Below are 24,088 nucleotides of genomic sequence, written 5' to 3'. Positions count from 1 at the left end.
GAAGCGTGTGGAAAAACCAAGGCGCAAAATAACTGCCCATGAACTGAGAAAAGTCAAGCGTGCAGCTGCCAAGATGCCACTTGCCACCAGTTTGGCCATATTTCAGAGCTGCAACATCATTGGAGTGCCCAAAAGCACAAGGTGTGCAATACTCAGAGACATGGCCAAGGTAAGAAAGGCTGAAAGACGACCACCACTGAACAAGACACACAAGCTGCAACGTCAAGACTGGGCCAAGAAATATCTCGAGACAGATTTTTTGAAGGTTTTATGGACTGATGAAATGAGAGTGAGTCTTGATCGGCCAGATGGATGGGCCCGTGGCTGGATTGGTAAAGGGCAGAGAGCTCCAGTCCGACTCAGACGCCAGCAAGGTGGAGGTAGAGTACTGGTTTGGGCTGGTATCATCAAAGATGAGCTTGTGGGGCCTTTTCGGGTTGAGGATGGAGTCAAGCTCAACTCCCAGTCCTACTGCCAGTTTTGGAAGACACCTTCTTCAAGCAGTGGTACAGGAAGAAGTCTGCATCCTTCAAGAAAAACATGATTTTCATGCAGGACAATGCTCCATCACACGCGTCCAAGTACTCCACAGCGTGGCTGGCAAGAAAGGGTATAAAAGAAGAAAATCTAATGACATGGCCTCCTTGTTCCCCTGATCTGAACCCTATTGAGAACCTGTGGTCCATCATCAAATGTGAGATTTACAAGGAGGGAAAACAGTACACCTCTCTGAACAGTGCCTGGGAGGCTGTGGTTGCTGCTGCACGCAATGTTGATGGTGAACAGATCAAAACACTGACAGAATCCATGGATGGCAGGCTTTTGAGTGTCCTTTCAAAGAAAGGTGGCTATATTGGTCACTGATTTGTTTTTGTTTTGTTTTTGAATGTCAGAAATGTATATTTGTGAATGTTGAGATGTTATATTGGTTTCACTGGTAAAAATAAATAATTGAAATGGGTATATATTTGTTTTTTGGTAAGTTGCCTAATAATTATGCACAGTAATAGTCACCTGCACACACAGATATCCCCCTAAAATAGCTAAAACTAAAAACAAACTAAAAACTACTTCCAAAAATATTCAGCTTTGATATTAATGAGTTTTTTGGGTTCATTGAGAACATGGTTGTTGTTCAATAATAAAATTAATCCTCCAAAATACAACTTGCCTAATAATTCTGCACTCCCTGTACATTCAGTTAGGGATATTTGGCTTGTGGGTGAAATTTCAGGATGAATATAAACTGCACTCTAACCTTTACAGGTGAACTTAATGTGACCTTGTCTAAACTTTTGAATGCACATATCCAACTGTTCAATGGTTCAATACTTTTTGCACAACTTGCTCTTCTCTAACAAGGAGCTTAACCCCTTAGTGACTAATGACGTGCTGTGTACGTCATGATGTAGTGTTAGTTACCGCATCATGACGTGCAAAGTACGTCATGAGATCAAAGCGTCACTGTAAGTATACTTGCGGTAACAGCGGCATCTAAAGGGGTGCTTCAGACAGCTGAGCTGTCCGTGCACCCGGCAGAAAACCAATCACAGTGGTCCCTGCCTTTGGATTGCTGCGATTGGTCAGTCAGATTTGACTGACCAATCGCAGTGCAGCTCCGATCTCCTCAGTGAGTGTTGAGGCGATCGGGTCTGTGTTTACTGTGCCCCAATCACGCCCCCCTTCCCTTCAGGATAGCCGAGTGGGACCAGGTATAAGTAAGGGAGCCGACCCCCACCCCTCTCTGCCCCCACAATTATTCAGGATGGCCAAGCGATAGTAGATTGTCAGCTGTAAGATACAGCTAACAATCTACTGTAACGGCCGACATCGGTGCTGGCACTAATGTCGGCCGTTTAACCCCTTCTAAGCTGCTGTCTGTAGGGACTGCTGTATGGAAGGGGTTAACAGGAAGGAAGCTCCCTCCCTCATCGGGTGCTGCGCTGCTGTGGCAGCTTCCCGATTGATCATAACAGAGGGAGCTCCCTCCTTCCTCCTCCCATCTCTGCTGTGGCAGCGTCCCGATGGTTACCATGGCAACTGGATGCCTTACACAGTCATCCAGACTTGCCATAGTATGTAAGCCTGACAGGGTCCTGCCAGAGACAGGAATCTGATCAGGCTTACTGTGAATGAAAATACTCTACTATACAGTGTATTGTAGAGCCATCAGACCCACTGGATCTTCAAGAACCAAGTGGGTCTGAGTCAAAAAAGTGTAAAAAAAATAAATTGCAAAAAAAGTTTTAAAAAAATCTAACATTTTCCCATATACGCACATTTATAGTTGGGTAAAAATGAAGAAAATAAAATACCCTAAACATGTTTGGTATCGCCGCATCCGTAACAACCAGCTCTATAAAAATATCACATGATAAACCCATCCTTAAAAAGTGGATTTTGGAATTTCTTAAAAATTGCTTCTAAAATTCTAAGCCTTCTAACGTCCTAAAAAAGAAAATGACATTTACAAAATGATGCCAACATAAAGTGATGCCAACATATGGGGAATGTTAAGTAATACATATTTTATGAGGTATCACTTTCTGTTTTAAAAGCAGATAAATAGAAATTTTGAAAATTGCGAATTTTTCAAAATGTTTGGTAAAATTGGGATTTTTCCATAAATAAAGGTGAAATATATTGACTCAAATTTATGACTGTCATGAAGTACAATGTGTCACAAGAAAACAATCTCAGAATGGCTTGGATAAGTAAAAGTGTTCCAAAGTTATTACCACATAAAGTGATGCATGTCAAAATAAGCCTGGTCACTAAGGTGCACAATGGCCCGGTCATTAAGGGGTTAACAGCAAAATTCACAACAGGTGTTTATTCCATGAAGTGCCTAATTAATTTACTGGTTCAATTAAAATTGGTATTTAAACAGTCCTCCTTATGTTCACATTTGGACATCATGAGACCAAGATGACACCTAACAATTGATCAACAGTACCTAGCCATTGCAAGGCTTCAAGCAGGATGTTCTCAGACAGAAGTGGCCACTGAGCTTAGAGTGTCACAGAGTGTTATCAGCAGGTTGCAACAGAGAGACTGGAAGAATCACAGAAAGGTTTAGAAGTGGACGTTCTTTGGCCACATCCCACACTGATGACTGCTTCATTGTGAAGAATGACCTGCCGAACCGGATTATGAATGCCAAACAACCCCAGGCACATTTAAGGGAGGTGAGAGGTTCCCAAGTGTCACGTCAGGCCATTCGAAACTTTACATCAGCGTAGTCTGCGTGCTAGACGACCTGCAAAGGTACCTGACCACACCACCAGGCACAGGTGCCGTCTTGAATGGATGAAAGTCAGTTCACACTGTGCCTAAATGATGGCTGCCAGTGATGTTTGAGATGTCGAGGAGAACGCTACTGTTGTCACCAGACGAGCCTTTGGTGGTATTACAGTGTGGACAGGTGTGTCTAGTCAATACCGAACTGCCCTACACTTTGTGAATAGTGCAGTGAGAAGCACATACTGCATCAATCCAATCATTGTGCCTCTGCATGAACAACACAGGCCTAATTTCCTCTTCATGGACAACAATGCGCCAGCTCATCGAGGTCGCATCATTAGGGAATGGCTGCTGGAGACTGGGGTACCTCAAATGGAGTGGCCTGCACTCTCTCCAGACCTGAATCCCATTGAAAATCTATGTGATCAGCTGAGTTGCTGTGTAGAGGCTTTTAACTGTACAAACTGCGAAGAAAAAAAGGGGGGGGGGGGGGGGGGGGGTCAGTCAGCACATCCCAATGCACAGGTGCACGTTGCCATGGCTGAAAACACGAAGTAAAAAATACAATGCAACAGCACTCTGCAAACCAAATAAAGTACAAAAAAGTATTCTAATGCTAGGCCTATTATGTAAATTAGAGATGCTTGGCAAATACATTTTGTACAAAATTATTTGGGCCCGTCTGCCACACGTCAAGGCGATCTCTGTAAGACGGGAACCTAACACTAAATTCTACCTGTTATGTGCCATGACAGCTACCATACAATTCAGGGAGTGTAGATTCCACATGCATGCTGGGCCCACCTTAATTTTTGTCATCTTTGGTGCCAAAATGGCCTCCAATAAATCCAGGGAAAGCAGGTACCAACATGCATGTCGAGCCCACTCCACACCTATCTTGGTGCCAAATGGTCACCAACGAATGCAATGAGAGTCCACCCTATACCTCCTGCATGCATGTTGGTACCTGCATTCCCTGGATTTAATGGAGGCCATTTTGGCACCAAAGATGACAAAAATTAAGGTGGGCCCAGCATGCATGTGGAACCTACAGTCGTGGCCAAAAGTTTTGAGAATGACACAAATATTCGTTTTCAAAAAGTTTGCTGCTAAACTGCTTTTAGATCTTTGTTTCAGTTGTTTCTGTGATGTAGTGAAATATAATTACACGCACTTCATACGTTTCATAGGCTTTTATCGACAATTACATGACATTTATGCAAAGAGTCAGTATTTGCAGTGTTGGCCCTTCTTTTTCAGGACCTCTGCAATTCGACTGGGCATGCTCTCAATCAACTTCTGGGCCAATTCCTGACTGATAGCAACCCATTCTTTCATAATCACTTCTTGGAGTTTGTCAGAATCAGTGGGTTTTCGTTTGTCCACCCGCCTCTTGAGGATTGACCACAAGTTCTCAATGGGATTAAGATCTGGGGAGTTTCCAGGCCATGGACCCAAAATGTCAACGTTTTGGTCCCCGAGCCACTTAGTTATCACTTTTGCCTTATGGCACGGTGCTCCATCGTGCTGGAAAATGCATTGTTCTTCACCAAACTGTTGGATTGTTGGAAGAAGTTGCTGTTGGAGGGTGTTTTGGTACCATTCTTTATTCATGGCTGTGTTTTTGGGCAAAATTGTGAGTGAGCCCACTCCCTTGGACGAGAAGCAACCCCACACATGAATGGTCTCGGGATGCTTTACTGTTGGCATGACACAGGACTGATGGTAGCGCTCACCTTTTCTTCTCCGGACAAGCCTTTTTCCAGATGCCCCAAACAATCGGAAAGTGGCTTCATCAGAGAATATGACTTTGCCCCAGTCCTCAGCAGTCCATTCACCATACTTTCTGCAGAAGATCAATCTGTCCCTGATGTTTTTTTTGGAGAGAAGTGGCTTCTTTGCTGCCCTTCTTGACACCAGGCCATCTTCCAAAAGTCTTCCCCTCACTGTGCGTGCAGATGCGCTCACACCTGCCTACTGCCATTCCTGAGCAAGCTCTGCACTGGTGGCACTCCGATCTCGCAGCTGAATCCTCTTTAGGAGACGATCCTGGCACTTGCTGGACTTTCTTGGACGCCCTGAAGCCTTCTTAACAAGAATTGAACCTCTTTCCTTGAAGTTCTTGATGATCCTATAAATTGTTGATTGAGGTGCAATCTTAGTAGCCACAATATCCTTGCCTGTGAAGCCATTTTTATGCAACACAATGATGGCTGCACGCGTTTCTTTGCAGGTCACCATGGTTAACAATGGAAGAACAATGATTTCAAGCATCACCCTCCTTTTAACATGTCAAGTCTGCCATTTTAACCCAATCAGCATGACATAATGATCTCCAGCCTTATGCTGGTCAACATTCTCACCTGAGTTAACCAGACGATTACTGAAATGATCTCAGCAGGTCCTTCAATGACAGCAATGAAATGCAGTGGAAAGATTTTTTTTGGGATTAAGTTAATTTTCATGGCAAAGAAGGACTATGCAATTCATCTGATCACTCTTCATAACATTCTGGAGTATATGCAAATTGCTATTATAAAAACTTAAGCAGCAACTTTTCCAATTTCCAATATTTATGTAATTCTCAAAACTTTTGGCCACGACTGTACACTCCCTGAATTTTATGGTAGCTGTCATGGCACATAACAGGTAGAATTTAGTGTTAGGTTTGCCTTGACGTGTGGCAGACAGGCCCAAATAATTTTGTACAAAATGTATTTGCCAAGCATGTCTAATTTACATAATAAGCATAGCATAAGCGTTAGAATACCTTTTTGTCCTTTATTTGGTTTGCAGAGTGCTGTTGCATTGTATTTTTTACTCTTAACTCTGTATCCCAGAACCTCAATGACCTGAGAGCTGCCCTTCAAGAAGAGTAGGATGCCATGCCTCAGCAGACAATAAGTCGACTTGTTAACAGCTTGAGATGTTGTCAAGCTGTAATTGATGATCAAGGCCACATGACAAGTTTTTGAGACATTGACATTTTTGTGGGGGTATACCCACCACTGGTGTTGGCTTTTGTTTCAATAAATTGTTTGAGATGAGGAAATCACCATTGCATGCTTATACTTAAATGTCCTACTTTCATGATATAATATCACTGTAGCATGAGCTTTTTACATTTTCCATAAGTTTCACCAGAAAGTCAAATATCCTTAACTTTTTGTGAGTAGTGTAATTGTACACACATATTTTATCAGTACAACTGTGTTTACACAACCATATGTGGCCTCTACAGCTTTCCAAAGCTCCTGAAAGGTGAATCTGCCCAATTACACCATTATAATTCTTGCTTCCTATGTTGCTATGTAATTAAGCATTTTTGCCTGTCAGGATCTTTGGAAAGCTGTGTAACAATAAATGTGGAGTTATGCTGGGCATGAAGCATACTCATTGTTGTCTTGACACTATACTTGTTTATTTTCTATATACATTATAAAGAAGCATTGTGTACAGTCGTGGCCAAAAGTTTTGAGAATTACATAAATATTGGAAAAGTTGCTGCTTAAGTTTTTATAATAGCAATTTGCATATACTCCAGAATGTTATGAAGAGTGATCAGATGAATTGCATAATCCTTCTTTGCCATGAAAATCAACTTAATCCCAAAAAAAAACTTTCCACTGCATTTCATTGCTGTCATTAAAGGACCTGCTGAGATCATTTCAGTAATCGTCTTGTTAACGAGAATGTTGATGAGCACAAGGCTGGAGATCATGTCAGGCTGATTGGGTTAAAATGGCAGACTTGACATGTTAAAAGGAGGGTGATGCTTGAAATCATTGTTCTTCCATTGTTAACCATGGTGACCTGCAAAGAAACGCGTGCAGCCATCATTGCGTTGCATAAAAATGGCTTCACAGGCAAGGATATTGTGGCTACTAAGATTGCACCTCAATCAAAAATTTATAGGATCATTAAGAACTTCAAGGAAAGAGGTTCAATTCTTGTTAAGAAGACTTCAGGGCGTCCAAGAAAGTCCAGAAAGCGCCAGGATCGTCTCCTAAAGAGGATTCAGCTGCGGGATCGGAGTGCCACCAGTGCAGAGCTTGCTCAGGAATGGCAGTAGGCAGGTGTGAGCGCATCTGCACGCACAGTGAGGCGAAGACTTTTGGAAGATGGCCTGGTGTCAAGAAGGGCAGCAAAGAAGCCACTTCTCTCCAAAAAAACATCAGGGACAGATTGATCTTCTGCAGAAAGTATGGTGAATGGACTGCTGAGGACTGGGGCAAAGTCATATTCTCCGATGAAGCCTCTTTCCGATTGTTTGGGGCATCTGGAAAAAGGCTTGTCCGGAGAAGAAAAGGTGAGCGCTACCATCAGTCCTGTGTCATGCCAACAGTAAAGCATCCCGAGACCATTCATGTGTGGGGTTGCTTCTCATCCAAGGGAGTGGGCTCACTCACAATTTTGCCCAAAAAACACAGCCATGAATAAAGAATGGTACCAAAACACCCTCCAACAGCAACTTCTTCCAACAACAGTTTGGTGAAGAACAATGCATTTTCCAGCACGATGGAGCACCGTGCCATAAGGCAAAAGTGATAACTAAGTGGCTCGGGGACCAAAATGTTGACATTTTGGGTCCATGTCCTGGAAACTCCCCAGATCTAATCCCATTGAGAACTTGTGGTCAATCCTCAAGAGGCGGGTGGACAAACAAAAACCCACTAATTCTGACAAATTCCAAGAAGTGATTATGAAAGAATGGGTTGCTATCAGTCAGGAATTGGCCCAGAAGTTGATTGAGAGCATGCCCAGTCGAATTGCAGAGGTCCTGAAAAAGAAGGGCCAACACTGCAAATACTGACTCTTTGCATAAATGTCATGTAATTGTCGATAAAAGCCTTTGAAACTTATGAAGTGCGTGTAATTATATTTCACTACATTACTGAAACAAAGATCTAAAAGCAGTTTAGCAGCAAACTTTGTGAAAACTAATATTTGTGTCATTCTCAAAACTTTTGGCCACGAATGTACATACTGCTATATAGTGGTATGCAAAAGTTTGGGCACCCCTGGTCAAAACACTGTTACTGTGAACAGTTAAGCACGTTGAAGATGAAATGATCTCCTAAAGACATAAAGTTAAAGATGAAACACACTTTTCAACATTTTAAGCAATATCAACGTATCCTTTTGGTTTTTGTACAATTTTAGAGTGAAATAAAAGGAAAAGAGTACCTTGCAAAAGTATGGAAACCCAAGGAGATTTGAGTGCTCAGATAACTTTGACCGAGGTCTTAGACCTTAAATAGCCTGTTAGTTTTAAGGCTTGTACACAGTCATCATTAGGAAAGGCCAGATGATGCAAATTTTAAAGCTTTAAAAATACCTAGACTCCTCTAACCTTATCCCAAAAATTTGCAGCCATAGGTACTCCTAAGCAGCTGCCGAACACTGAAAATGGTTGAGGCCCACAAAGCAGGAGAAAGGTATAAGAAGATAGCAAAAAGTTTTCAGGTTGCCATTTCCTCAGTTCAAAACAACATGCAGTGAACAGGAACAGTGGAGGTCAAGAGAAGGTCTAGAAGACCAAGAAAAACTTCAAAGACAGCAGCTCGTAGGATTGCTAGAAATGCAAATCAAAACCCAAATCAGAAGGAAACTTCCCTTGTGTCCTCACCAAAAATTCAGCATGAGAAGTTTGCAAATGAACATCTAAACAAGTCTGATGCATTTTGGAGACAAATAATGTGGACTGATAAGGTTAAAACAGAACTCTTTGACCACAAAGAGCAAAGGTTTGTGTGGAGATAAAATGGGCACAGCATTTCATGAAAAGAACACTTCTCCAACCATTAAGCATGGGGGTTGATCAATCGTACTTTGGAATTGTGTTGCTGACAATGGCGCATGGAACATTTCATGGGTAGAGGGTAGAATGGATTTAATGAAATTCCAGCAAATTCTGGAAGCAAACATAACACCAACTGTAAAAAAGCTAAAGTTAAAACGAAGATGGCTTCTACAAATGGATAATGATCCTAAACCCACCTCAAAATTAACAATTGACTACCTCAAAAGGCGCAAGCTGAAGGTTTTACCATGGCCCTCACAGCCCCATGATCTTAACATTGAAAATCGGTGGCTAGACCTCAAAAGAGTAGTGCATGCAAGATGGCCCAAGAATCTCACAGAAATTGAAGAATTTTGCAAGCAAGAAAGGATGAAAATCCCTCAAACAAGAATTGAAACACTCTGGACTGGCTACAAAAAGCATTTACAAGATGTTACTTGCCAAAGGGGATGCTACTAGGTACTAACCATGCAGGGTGCCTAATGTTTTTCTTGGGCCCTTTTCCTTTTTTATTTTGAAAATGTAAAGGATGAACATAAAAAATAGTTTTTGCTTAAAATACAAAGTGAATGTGTAATCTTTAACTTTCTGAATTTTCAAGATCATTTCATCTTCAACTTGCTTAACTGTTCACAGTAACAGTAATTTTGATTGGCATGCTCAAACTTTTGCATTCCACTGTACGTACTAAGTGTACCTCTGTTGCAGTTGTTACCTAGCTTTCCCAGACTGTTGGATGCCAAATTTGTCTAGTTATTTAGTGCTAAAGCCATTTCTAAAAACTAACCTCAGTGGAGCCCCATTACTAATCATGGAGCTCACAGGGTAGACAATGAGGATCTGTTTTCTTTCAACCCAGCTACTAGTGTGTGAAAGTGGCTGACAATCACTGATGATCATGCAAGTATAGCTGTGTCCATGTGATCACAATGATGTATGTGTATGGCATTTTTGTACCAATAAATACCAGGTATTACAGCCACTAACTTTTTTCCACTGATGGAAATGGCGTATCTGTATTATTTTTTTTGTTTAAAAGGATTTTTTTCTGAAAAATGTATATGAATGCCCATGGATTGTGCAGATCAGCACCATTTAGAAGCATATGCTTTCTTTAAGCTAGTTTCACACTAGCAGCAAGGAACTCTGGCAGGAACTATTTTTATTCTGGCCGCCTCTCGGCATGTTTGCCATGCTGCCGCCGGAACTCCGGCCTGCCCCCATTATAGTCAATGGGGCCAGAGCGGTAGTCCGGGGGCACGTGTGCACTGGCGGCAGCATGAATCCGACAGGCTGTTCACCTGCCGGAGTTCCTTGCTGCTAGTGTGAAAGTACCCTTACAAGGACTGAAGGGCACACAGATTAGGCCAAGTACACATCTTCGGTAACCTGTTCTGGCCGAGAACAGCCTGCCAGAGTTCACAGTTACTGATGTCCAAAAACCAGCACTCATGCCGGAAAGCAATCGTATCACATTATAGTCTATGGGGTCTAGCAGTATTCGGCAATGCAGGATCTGTTGAACTCCAGCACTATTTTCTCTGCCGCATTAGGTTACTGGAGATGTGAACTTAGGCCTCATGGACACGACCGTATGTATTCTGTGTTCAGCAAATTACAGACATTGTCTTCAATGGGTCGGTAGTCAAAGGTTTTCAGCCAAATATATATTCTATGTTTTTGCAGAACAGATATATGGATGTGGAAAACACACCTGGATCATCCATGTGCTCTCCACCTATGTATGTCTGTTCCGCATACAGATAGAATCAATGAAGAAATGTGGATAGCACATGGACCACATCCATATTTTGTGTATCCGCTGTTTGCGGACAGCAAAACGGACATAGTCGTGTGCATGAAGCCTCTGCCTTATTTAGAAATCAATTAGTATAATTCGGTCCCCTATAAACTCCCCTGGACACAAAAACCAGTCATGTTTATTCTTCTCTGAAGCTATATGTTTCTATTATGCAGCATCTGAAGAGTGTCCAGGCGTAGCTGTGGTCCCCATTCCCTCATTATGTCAGAATCGGGCACCAGTAATCAGGTGCTGGTTTACAGTTGTTCCTGTAATTTACTTTAGGGACCAACTAAGTTGGCCTCTCTGGGAATGCCGTTTCTGCCACTTCTCAGTGTGCATTGGTGGACAGGCTGAAATAGTTGGAAACAAAGTTGTCTGTTGGTGAGCACTGGCATATTGATGACCTCTTCTCGGGACATTTTGTGGCAGACAGTGGCCCATATTTACTAATGTGTCTGTGACAAAAGTCTAAAACATTGGTGCAAATTGGAACAGTTTGGCACAGTTTTTTCAGACATGCTCAACAAGGGGTGGACCTTTACAGGTGGTTATTACTCTATTTTGTGACAAAATTGTGCCACAATTCTGGCATAAAAATCAGTATCGAGGACTTCCGGTTCCGGCCCCAGAGATGTAGGAGTGTGGTGCAGGACGCTCCATGCCAATCCAAGCCCATCCTCAGCTTATCACACATACATCTGTTCCCAATCTTCCACACCGGAGGAAACCTGACCCGATCCTGAAAAAGATCGAAGCTATATGGATCGTTTTATAATGAAGAAAAGGACAAAGAACTCAACAACAACTAGCCGCTCTAAGGCAGGAAGACTCGCCAAGATGGCGCCTTCTTCCCTGACGGCATCACAGACCTCGCTACTGGAGACCCAAGCAGACTCTGAATTGTCAGAGCAGGAAGATTCACAGCAGGTACCGGTAGACTATAAGAAACTATCTGAACTGGTAGCCCGGCGCATGGCCCCAGATATTTCAGAGACCCTAGCCCGCACAGTGGCGAGCACGCAGAAAGAAATGCAAGAACAGGAGCAGCGAATAACGGAACTGGAACGGCGAGTTTGAACAGCTGAGACTGATGCAGAATATGCACGTATCAAGACACTCAAAAAGAGAATCGGGCACTGTGGGCAAAAGTGGATGATCTAGAAAATAGGTCTCGCCGTATAAATTTGAGTATTTTAAACATATAAACGACAAATTTGTAGTTCATATATAGAATTGTTTGGAGGTGTGAAATCTAGTCTGAATGTGATTTTATTTCCATCTACAGGCAACATTCTGGTGCACATGTGAGGCCTGGGCTTTATCCGGCAGTCTTGGGTGGGGCTCAGAGCTCTATCCCTCCTCCCATTGTAAGCATGGCTGCATGCTGGAGGTAACTGGGAGTTTGCTGTGAGTCAGATCTTGCGCTCCTGTAATTTGCCCACTGGCTCCTTGTATTGCCTATACGGCACAGGTAGGTTTAGCGTTGGGTCCCGAGCTACTTGAGAAACCAGTAGGATATGTTGGCTAATCTCTAAATTTTACATCAGTATGAGGGTTTAGTAAGACCGCAGAGTGCACCTGTCTTTGTAAAAGTTATTGTTATTTTGGATTTTAAACATACTAGAATCAGTATCGCCTTCAGAGCTGTGGCATTTGTGCGACTCCTTGCCTTCATTGCTGGGTCTAGAGTATAAATGTGGAGTAGAGCAGGCACACCAGGTGGGGCCTTATCGCCCACAAGGACCCTCAGAGGAGAACTTGACAACTTCTGGGACTAAAGCCACCGGGAGACCGCGGCAGGTGATGGTCCAGTACTTAGATTACACAGACAAAACAGTTATACTCAGAGTGTACCAACAGCGCAAGACCCCAGTGATCCTATATAATGCCTGAATCCTGCTGTTTGCTGATACCAGTCCAAATGCCAATGTCTCATGTATTGCCACATCAGGTTTTTCTTAAATTTGTTTTGCGAGCATACGGATTGTCTCCTGGAACGTGAAGGGGCTGAGGTTCCCGCAGAAGCTCACACTGGCCTTGCAACATTTAAAACGAGTAAAAGCAGATATTGCAATGCTCCAGGAGACGGGAGTGTTAATTCTCTTGCACAAATAAGCTCAATTGCATGTTTTAGGGGAAGATTGTGATGCGGAGGACTGCATGGCAAAAGTGCTGATATCCACCCCAATGGGAAATTCTAGTCTCTATAACCTGTTACTCTATAACAGATCTAACCAATCTTTATTTTCTATGGTGACAAGGAGGGTGGCGGCAGATCCAATCCCCCTTAAAGTGGTAGGAGGAGACCTGAACACTGTACTTCATGCTAGGGAGGATAGAAGGGGGATTCTGAGAGACAATATGGTACCGAGGGAAAGAGATACAGTTCTACCCACATTTTTGGCCACTAACCACCTGATAGATATATGAAGGAGGGATCACCCTGACAATAGAGAATATACTCATTTCTCTCACGCAGCTAGCTCATGGTCAAGAATAGATTATTTGTTTTCTAGCTCGCAGTTGGAACGAAGGGTAGCATTTACCTCTATAGATCTGATCATGCCCCAGTGAATATGGATCTGTGGGACCAGCTACCCACAAGTTCGGAGTATGTTTTGTCGTTTCCCCGGGTGGTTACATGAAAATGAGGAATTTCTTCATATTATCTGGGGATGGTGGTTGGAATATGCATCTGACAATGCAGCCCATAGTAACCAAGCGGCCTTATTCTGGGAGACCTCTAAAGCGGTCCTGCGAGGTCGCTTAATATCCTATGCAACTCTCCAGACGCAGTATGCGCAAGCTAGTAATGCATTGAGAGAGGCTCAAATAACCAAATGACCCTACATCAGCTCATAAAACTTCTTGGGTCACGGCAAAGGCGACATATGAGCAAATTTTGACGGATAAACAGCAGTACAAGGGATCTATTAGAAAAGCAAAATACTTTCCGTTTGGGAACAAAATGGGTAGGATGATGTCACATCTGGCAAAGGAAGCATCTGGTATTAGACCAGTGACCAGCTTAAAGGTCAGAAGAGCATCACTTGACCTCCAACCCTAAAGATTAACAACCTCTGTCATTCTTATTTCCAGGCACTATATTCAGGAGACTCTTTTGACTCACAGAGAGTGACTGGCTTTTTGGACCGTCTCTCCCTCCACTTACTCCTGAACAGACGGCATCCTTGAATAAACTGATCACACTGGTGGAGGTACAAGGGGTAATCAAGGAACTACCAGCGGTCAAGGTCCAGATGGGTTCTCAGGGGAGTAGTATAAAATGTTAAATGAGTAAATTGTCCCTAATTTACTGAATTGGTACAATGACTTGCTACAGGGCCAGCCCCTCTCAGAAGCAGTTAACATGGCACACATCTAACTGTTGCCAAAACCAGATTAAGGCTTATTATCCTCAGGCATCATACTGTCCAATATCTTTAATTAACATGGACGTGAAAATAGTTTCTAAGATAATGGCTACTAACCATCTTGCTCCAATTCTCCCCCGTCCCCACCTCAGTGGGAGCTCACCAAGTAGGCTTTGATCTGCATTGGTCAACATTAGAAAAGTGTTGACGGTGTCGGATGAGGTGAAATTGCATCCTGAGTGTCCCTCCCAGCCATCCCTGCTCACACTGGATGCGGAAAAAGCTTTTCACAACATCTGGTAGGGGTGCTTGGGAGTGGTATTGGACTTCATGAAATTCATTAGTATCTTCCGTCAGGTTGCGAGTGTCCTTTACCAATCTCCTAGAGCTTGAGTGTGCACGAGTGGTATCCACTTGGATACTTTTTTTTACTGGAGAAGAGAACGCGCCAGGACTGCCCTCTTTCACCGCTTTTGTTCAATCCGGTATTGGAACCCCTGGTCGGTGTCTGCTCCGGGAGGTTTCTCTATCGGGTGTGGCAGGTGGGGAGGAGGTAGTCCAATTGGCGTTTTTTGCAGATTATATCTTTATATTTCTAGAGGACCCGTCTAGTGATTTGGAAAGGATATTTAGGATCTTGGAGGAATTTGGGCAAGTGGCTGGTTTTACAGTGAACGCCTCAAAAAGCGAGTTTCTATGTTTAAAGGCTAACATCACAGTGATGAGTTGTCACAAACAGGAATTTCGGTCTCCCTAGCTAAGAACCATATTAGATATTTGGGGATATTGGTGGGCAAGACGCCAGAGTCTCTTTATCATCTCAATTATCCCCCTCTAATCAGGAAGATAGTGATGGAACTCAAAGGTTAGGGCAATCTGCCATTATCGTTTCTGGGGGGAATTTATTTAGTTAGGATGATATCTTTTGCCTGACTGTATCCTCTCCAGACAATCCCTTTACTCACACACAAGGATGTTTCTAGCTTACAGGAGGCTTTTTCGGCCTTTATATGGAGAGTGAAAGACCTTGTATCTCTATAGCAAAGCTATAACTTCCAAAATCTCAGGGAGGCATAGGATATCTACATTGCAGGAGCTATAATCTGGCATGCCTTATGCAACATGTCTCATATTGGCTGGGTCATACTAACACCCACTCCAGTTATAGCCTAGAGAGTAATCTTGCACGGCCATGGGATTTGGTGTCCCTATTGCATCTCCCTTATTCGGAACTCCCGGGGGACATACATTTATTTTTTTTAAAAGATACTATAGCAGCATGGAAGGAGGTTCGGTGTCGATTTACGCTACTTTTACACTTGCAGTAGCAGGTCCAGCAGGCTGTTCCGGCGGGGGAACTGACTGCCGGATCCGTGCTAATGCTAGCCCACCGTGCTGCTGGGCATCACCATGCGCTGTAAGCTGGACAGTGTTGCTTCTAGAAATTAGTTTTTTGGAAGACATCCCAACTATTGTTTTCTGAATCCCTTTGTAGTCCCTGTATTCTGCCTAAGGAGGATATTGAAAGCTACAATTTACTGACCAAAATTTTCCTATAGTCCTAGGCAGCACAATTTCCCACTCCAATAAATATTACTGCTTACCAGGAATTGGTTCTTGTGTCCAAGGAGGTATAGGGAGCCTAGTTATACAAATTAATTACAACTTAATTTTGCATGTTCTTCTGTCTAAGTAGTGGGAGGTGTACTCTGTACTCTTTCCTGTGCTGTCTTTGGACTCGTGGAAAGGCCACAAAGGCAAAACTAGTCACAAAACGTCCATTTTGTACAGCAATCAAGTGTTGAAGCAAAGACAAGACATCACCAGGAAGTGTAGAAGAGTGGATGATGTTGTTGCCGGATCCCAGGACTGCAAGAAGGAATTTCACAAGCAGCAGCAATATGAGGAAGGAGGGAGGGAGAAAAAGTGAGATGGATGGTGCTAAATATTTTATACCTCAAAGGTGTTTTTGCACAAGAGGGAGGGGTGGCAATTAACAGGTAGCAAATGACAGCAGAAGCAGTTCACTTGCATCAGGTTAGCATGAAAACAGATTTAAAGAAATCTAGTAATCTACTGATGCTGGTTCTTTCCACAGTTTAAACTGGTAGTCTGGTTGTAGCAAGTTATTCCCTATCCACAGGATTTTTTTTTACTATGTAGAGTATATGCACTATTACTTGGTCAGGGCTCCTTTTGCACGAATTACTGCATCAATGCCTGTGGCACTGCTGAGGTGTTATGCAAGCCCAGATTTCCATGATAATGGTCTTCAGCTTGTTTGTTGGGTCTGGTGTCTCTCAACTTCCTTTTGACATCCTGCTACCAGACAAGGAATGCAACAGTTGTCCAAGTCCTGGATACGTCTGTGAGTGATGACTCTTGGAGCACTGACTTCAACTGCTCCTTGTGAATCTCCCCCAAATTCTTGAATGGTCTTTTTTTTTACAATCCTTTCAAGGCTGTGGTTATCCCTGTTGCTTGAACACCTTTTTCTACTAGCTAGCTTATTTAACAGTGACCTTTTGTGGCTTACTCTCCTTGTGGAGGATGTCAATGACTGTCTTCTGGACAACTGTCAAGTTAGCAGTCTTCCCCATGATTGTGTAGCCTACTGAACCAGAATGAGGGACCATTTAAGGGCTTAAGATCCCTTTGCAGGTATTTTGTGATGACTACTGATTAGAGTGTGACACCATGAGTCTACAATATTGAACTTTTACACCATATCATTTTCTGAGATACTGACTTTTGGGTTTTCATTAGCTGTAAGCCATAATTATCAACATTAAAAGTTATAAACGATGTTAATAGATCAGTCTGTATGTAATGAATCTATAAAATGTATGCGGTTCACTTTTTGAATTGAATTACTGAATTAAATTAACCTTGAATATTCCAATTTATTAAGATGTACCTGTACAAGTAAAAATATACTTACCAATGACCCCCTTCATCCCATTAGAAGTATATTTAACAGTAAATAGCTAAAAGGGCTGCACAATGTTAACACAGTCCTTTTCTTAGATTTTCAGATTTTTACTGTTCTGAAGAAAAATGATCTCACAACGTAGAAGTCAAATGACTTCTCTAGGGGAAAATCAGCATTGATATTCTACGGTGGAGCATGCTATGATTTTTACACTCCTACCTACATACAATCAAGGTGTCTGGGGTACTTCACCTCATATTCATTTATCAGATACCAATTATTTATTTAAACCACAATCACAAACAAATGTTGATACTTCTTTTTAATTAATATTTGGATAATATACATGCAAACTCTAACTCAAAACTCACATAAATTATCTTCCCAGCTCCTACCTTCTCTAATGTCTACAATAAATATACTTAGACAGATCTCACATATCAGATAGGAGAGTAGGAGATACAAAGCAATTAATATAAGGATCTTTGTTCTCAGGGTGACTATGTATTTTGCCCAAAAACACATTCTACTGTAATATACATTTTTGAAAACTAATATTAATTTACATACCAAATTTTAAAGTAAGATACCAGTCATTCTTTGGTACCATTAAGTATTAAAAAGAAAAAAAAAAAAAAACATTGGGCAAATGTATAAAAAATGAACCCTTCTAGGTGTTGTCCCATGAACAATATTCTACAGTTTTCAAACCACCACCTTTTCTAATTGCATGTAATTAAATATTTAGCATAGTCACTAAAATGAATCTGTATGGTGCCTCCTGCTGATCAGCTGTTTAAAGTGGCCGCAGCACTCGTGCAAGTGCTGGAGTCCATATCGTTGTAGGGTCACTTTTAAAATTGGATAACCCCTTTAAAGTCAATCTCCACCTTATAACACCAGATAATTTGCAAAATTCCATGCTGATCAACCTCTTATTTGTAACTCTGAATCCAAAGCATAGACAGAGTCAAAATGTAGGTTCAGTGTACAGTATAAACAGCATGCCATACCCTCCTAAGGCTACTTTCACACTAGCATTTTAGTTTTCCGATATTGAGACCCATCATAGGGGCTCAATACCGGAAAGAAAAAACGCTTCAGTTTTGTCCCCATTCATTGTCAATTGCTCCAAAATGCATTCTGTTCCCATACCGGAGAGTAAACCGCAACATGTTGTAGTTTGCTTTTTGTCCTGGGATGCAGAGCAAGACCGATCCGGCATGACTCCCAATGCAAGTCAATGGGGACTGATCAGTTTTCTGACACAATCTGTCTCTATAGAAAACAGATCGAATGCAGGTGGTTGTATTATCAATAACGGAAGCGTTTTTGCTGAACCCTGCTGGATCCAGCAAAAACACTAGTGTGAAAGTAGCCTAAGCTTTCTCTACTGGTTGCTGAGTGTATCCAGCATGTGTAACTATACATTTATATCTACATAGTGTATCTGGATATTTTAAGACATGAATCAGATCAGAATTTTGAACCTACTGAGATAATAAGGAGTGGACAGTCACTTACATTGTTAACTCTTTTCCCCTCTCATATTATACTTAATATACTCTTCATGTAACTATGATCTGGGGTTGTACTAGGTCAATGGTAAATCCATCCAAGACAGTGGGGGCTCGTGTGTGAATTCTGTGATGTCTAAGAAGATCTGATCTCTGGATAAAACCTTTTCCACATTCTGAACATGAAAATGGCCTCTCTCCTGTGTGAGTTTTCATGTGCATTGTGAGTGGAGATTTACGTGTAAAACATTTCCCACATTCGGAACATGAAAATGGCTTCATGCCTGTGTGAATTTTCTGATGTGTGACAAGACTGGATTTCATGTTAAAACATTTCCCACATTCTGAACATGAAAACAGCTGCTCATCGCAGTCATTTCTCTGAAGAACTTCATAGGTACCACCATATTCAGTTTCTGATGGTTTTCTCTCTGGGTGAATTTTCTGATGTCTGACAAGATCCCATTTCTGAATAAAAAATTTACCGCATACTAAACATAAAAATGGCTTCTCCCCTGTGTGACTCCTCTGGTGTATCTCCAGCTGACATTTACGTGTAAATGATTTCCAACATTCTGAACATGAAAATGGTTTCTCACCAGTGTGAGTTGTGTGATGTTGAACAAGAGTTTTTTTCTGGGTAAAGCTTTTCCCACATTCTGAACATGAGAATGGCTTCTCCCCTGTGTGAATTCTCTGATGTCGCTCAAGATGGTCTTTCTGCATAAAACTTTTCCCACATTCTGAACATGAAAATGGCTTCTCGCCAGTATGAATTTTCTGATGTTTAACAAGATATGCTTTCTGGGTGAACCGCTTCCCACATTCTACACATGGAAAAGGCCTATACTCTTTGTCAAGTCCATGATGTCTCTCAGGAAGGATACATGTACCTTTCTCACATTTCAAACATGAAAACAACTTCCCCCTTGTGTGAATATTCTGATGTTTATCGAGACCTGATTTCTGGAAAAAACATTTCCCACATTCAGAGCACTGAAATGGCCTCTCCCCTGTGTGAGTCCGATGATGTTTATCAAGACCTGATTTCTTTGAAAACCGTTTCCCACATTCCAAACATGGATACGGCCTTTCTCCTGTGTGAGTTCTCTGATGGACAACAAGAATTGACTTCTTAGCAAAACATTTCCCACATTCCAAACAATGGAACGGTTTCTCCCCTGTGTGAGTCTGATAATGTTTTTCAAGTCCTGACTTTTTTGAAAAGGACTTCCCACATTCCAAACATGGATACAGCCTTTTTCCTGTATGAGTTCTCTCATGATCAACAAGAACTGATTTCTTAAAAAAACATTTCCCACATTCTAAGCACAAATATGGTTTCTCCCCTGTGTGAATGCCTTGGTGATTAACAAGAACAGATTTATTTGCAAAAGATTCCCAACCTTCTGAACAGGAGTATAGTTTCTCTCTCATGTGAAATTTCTGATGTTCTAACAGGTAGGATTTATAAGTAAAAGATTTATCACATTTGCCACATGTAAACGGCCTTTCACCAGTGTAAATTCTCTGATGTCTGTAAAGAATGGCCCTCTGCGTAAAACATTTTCCACCTGTGGAGCAAGAAAACTGCTTTTCTCCAGTGTGATATACTTGATGCTCTACAAGATGTGCCTTCTGAGTATAAGATTTGCCACACTTATTACACACAAAAGGTCTCTGTCCCGTGTGTGTTATCTCATGTCTAAAAAGATTGGACTTACGTGTAAAACATTTCCCACATTCAGAACATGAAAACAGTTTATCATCTTTATGTTGAGAACTTTGTGTAACATTAGTTGAATGTTCCTCTTGAAAACCGGGCTCAGAGAATTGATGTGTATGTAGAAGTCCTGGGGATACATTTAGGGCACTGGAAATTTCTTCTGGAAAATCTTGTATCATATATTCAATTTCACAGTCTGGAGATGAAAGTTGATGTCCCTCTGATAACAAATTGTGGTCAGCTGTTGGGAAATAGGATTTTTTAAAACTTTTTATTAGACATACAATATTTGTGCTAATCCTATGATAAATGACCTGTAACTCCAGTGGTCCACACTGGCCTCTACTGATTTTCCTGCAGCAATGAAGTGCCAAATACTCATGTGACTGCTGTAGCCAATCACTGGTAATGGTGTTCTTTTGAAGTATATGTCAGCATCACTGCTAAGGACAGTGATTGGCTGCAGTGATCACAGAGGTGTAAAGTATATCACTTCTGCAAGAAAATCAACTGTCACAGACAGACCTTCATTAGGACATAGGCATTTTAGAAATTTATCAAACGTGATGCAGAGGAAAACTGGCTTAGTTGCCCATAGCAACCAATCAGATTGATCATTTCATTTACAAAAGTAGTTCTGAAAAATGAAAGGTGGAATCTTATTGGTTACTATGGGAAACTTAGTCAGTTTTCATTTGCACCACTTTTTATCTCTTTAACCCCTTAACGCTCGATGACGTACATGTACTGTACGTCATATCTGGACGTGACTTAAAGCCCAGTGACATACAGTGGATATAAAAAGTCTGCACACCCCTGTTAAAATGTCAGGTTTCTGTGATGTAAAAAAAATGAGACAAAGATAAATCATTTCATTTTTCCACCTTTAATGTGACCTATAAACTGTACAACTCAATAAAATAACTAACTGAAATCTTTTAAGTAGAGGGAACAAAAAATATAAAAATAAAATAATATGGTTGCGTAAGTGTGCACACCCTTAAACTAATACTTTGTTGAAGCACCTTTTGATTTTATTACAGCACTCAGTCTTTTTGGGTATGAGTCTATCAGCATGGCACATTTTGACTTGGCAAGATTTGCCCACTCTTCCTTGCAAAAACACTCCAAATCTGTCAGATTGCGAGGGCATCTCCTGTGCACAGCCCTCTTCAGATCACCTCACAGATTTTCTATCAGATTCAGGTCTGGGCTCTGGCTGGGCCATTCCAAAACTTTAATCTTCTTCTGGTGAAGCCATTGCTTTGTTGATTTGGATGTATGCTTTGGGTCGTTGTCATGTTGAAAGATGAAGTTCCTCTTCATGTTCAGCTTTCTAGCAGAAGTCTGAAGGTTTTGTGCCAATATTGACTGGTATTTGGAACTGTTCATAATTCCCTCTAGCTTAACTAAGGCCCCAATTCCAGCTGAAGAAAAACAGCCCCAAAGCATGATGCTGCCACCACCATGCTTCACTGTGGGTATGGTGTTCTTTTGGTGATGTGCAGTGTTGTTTTTGCGCCAAACATATCTTTTGGAATTGTGGGCAAAAAGTTCAACCTTGGTTTCATCAGACCATAACACCTTTTCCCACATGCTTTTGGGAGACTTCAGATGTGTTTTTGCAAAATGTAGCCTGGCTTGGATGTTTTTCTTTGTAAGAAAAGGCTTTCGTCTTGCCACTCCACTCCATAGCCCAGACATATGAAGAATACGGGAGATTGTTGTCACATGTACCACACAGCCGGTACTTGCCAGATATTCCTGCAGCTCCTTTAATGTTGCTGTAGGCCTCTTGGTAGCCTCCCAGACCAGTTTTCGTCTCGTCTTTTCATCAATTTTGGAGTGACGTCCAGTACTTTGTAATGTCACTGTTGTGCAATATTTTCTCCACTTGATGATAACTGTCTTCACTGTGTTCCACGGTATATCTAATGCCCTGGAAAAAAAATTGTACCCTTCTCCTGACTGATACCTTTTAACAATGAGATCCCTCTCATGGTTTGGAAGCTCTCTGTGGACCATTGCTTTTGCTGTGGGATGCGACTAAGAAAATTTCTGGAAAGACCAACTAGAGCAGCTGAACTTTATTTGGGGTTAATCAGAGGCACTTTAAATGATGGCAGGTGTATGCTGACTCCTATTTAACATGATTTTGAATGTGATTGCTTAATTCTGAACACACCTACATCCGCAGTTATAAGAGGGTGTGTACACTTATGCAACCACACTATATATATTTTTTTGTTTTCTTCCCTCCACCTAAAAGATTTCAGTTTGTTTTTCAATTGAGTGGTACAGTTTATAGATCACATTAAAGGTGGAAAAAGTTATGAAATTATTTATCTTTGTCTAATCTTTTTACATTACAGAAACCTGACATTTTAACAGGGGTGTGTAGACTTTTTATATCCACTGTACATGTACATCATGATGATCGGGCGGATGCAGGAGCGGCAGGGGTCCAGCAGTCACTGATAGCCGGACCCCTGCTGTATGCACCGATGATGCATTACAATACAGAAGTATTGTAATGCATTGTAAAGGGGATCAGATCCCCAAAAGTTGAAGTCCACGAGTGGGACAAAAAAGAAAGTGAAAAAAAAAGTTTAGAAAAATTAAGTTTTCCCAATAAATTTAAAGTTTCAAGTAAAAAAATAAAAAGTGTCCTTTTCAGAAAATGAAATAAAAAATTGTAAAAGAAATAGGGAAACAAAGAAAAGTAGACATATTAGGTATCGCCGCGTCCGTATTGACCGGCTCTATAAAAATATTACATGACTTAACCCCTCAGGTGAATACCGTCAAAAAATAAAATAAAAACTGTGCAATTTTTGTCACCTTACATCACTAAAAGTGCAACACCAAGCGATAAAAAAGGCGTATACCCCCAAAATAGTACCAATCTGTCACCTCATCCCACAAAAAATGAGCCCCTACCTGAGACAATCGCCCCAAAAAAATATATATATGGCTCTCAGACTATAAAAATGCTGTTATTGTGTAAAACTTAAATAAATAAAATAAGTATACATATTAGGTATCGCCGCGTCCGTAACAACCTCCTCTATAAAAATACCACATGACCTAATCAAAAAAAAGTCCTATGCACCTCAAAATAGTGCCAATCAAACTGTAATCTCATCCCGCAAGATGTAAAACCTAAATAAATAAATAAAAGTATACATATTAGGTATTGCCACATCCGTAACAACCTGCTATATAAAAATATCACATGACCTAACTCCTCAGATGAACACCGTAAAAAAAGAAAAATAAATCGGTGTCAAAAAAGACTTTTTTTGTCACATTACATCACAAAAAGTGTAATACCAAGTGATTAAAAAGTCATACGCACCCCAAAATTGTACCAATCAATCCGTCATCTCATGCTACAAAAAAATGAGATCCTACCTAAGACAATCGCCCAAATAATATAAAAAACTATGGCTCTCAGATTATGGAGACACTTAAACATGATTTTTTTTTATTTTTTTAAATGCTGTTATTGTATAAAACTTAAATAAAAAAAGAATACATATTAGGTATCGCCACGGCCGTAATAACCTGCTGTATAAAAATATAACATGACCTAACCCCTCAGGTGAACACCGTAAAAAAATAGTGTTTCAAAAAAGCAATTTTTTTTGACACCTTACATCAATAAAAGTGTAATGCCAAGCGATCAC

At 41.3% G+C, this 24,088-nt stretch overlaps 2 protein-coding genes across 2 annotated transcripts in view; both read right to left on the bottom strand.

Moving 5' to 3' along the window:
• Positions 1-24,088, bottom strand: part of LOC121004097 (gastrula zinc finger protein XlCGF26.1-like) — a 705,032-nt gene that overhangs the window by 239,779 nt on the left and 441,165 nt on the right. The gene's annotated exons all lie outside the window — the stretch shown is intronic.
• Positions 18,307-24,088, bottom strand: part of LOC121004093 (zinc finger protein 420-like) — a 61,555-nt gene continuing 55,773 nt past the window's right edge. The window contains exon 12 of the mRNA XM_040436180.1: positions 18,307-20,640. Coding sequence (XP_040292114.1) covers positions 18,725-20,640 — 1,916 coding nt within the window. The 3' untranslated portion in view covers positions 18,307-18,724. The remainder of the gene's footprint in view (positions 20,641-24,088) is intronic.

This window comes from Bufo bufo, chromosome 6 (assembly GCF_905171765.1).
Source record: "Bufo bufo chromosome 6, aBufBuf1.1, whole genome shotgun sequence".
In the NCBI taxonomy this organism is placed as follows: domain Eukaryota; kingdom Metazoa; phylum Chordata; class Amphibia; order Anura; family Bufonidae; genus Bufo; species Bufo bufo.
This window is presented reverse-complemented; position numbering and strand designations above follow the sequence as displayed.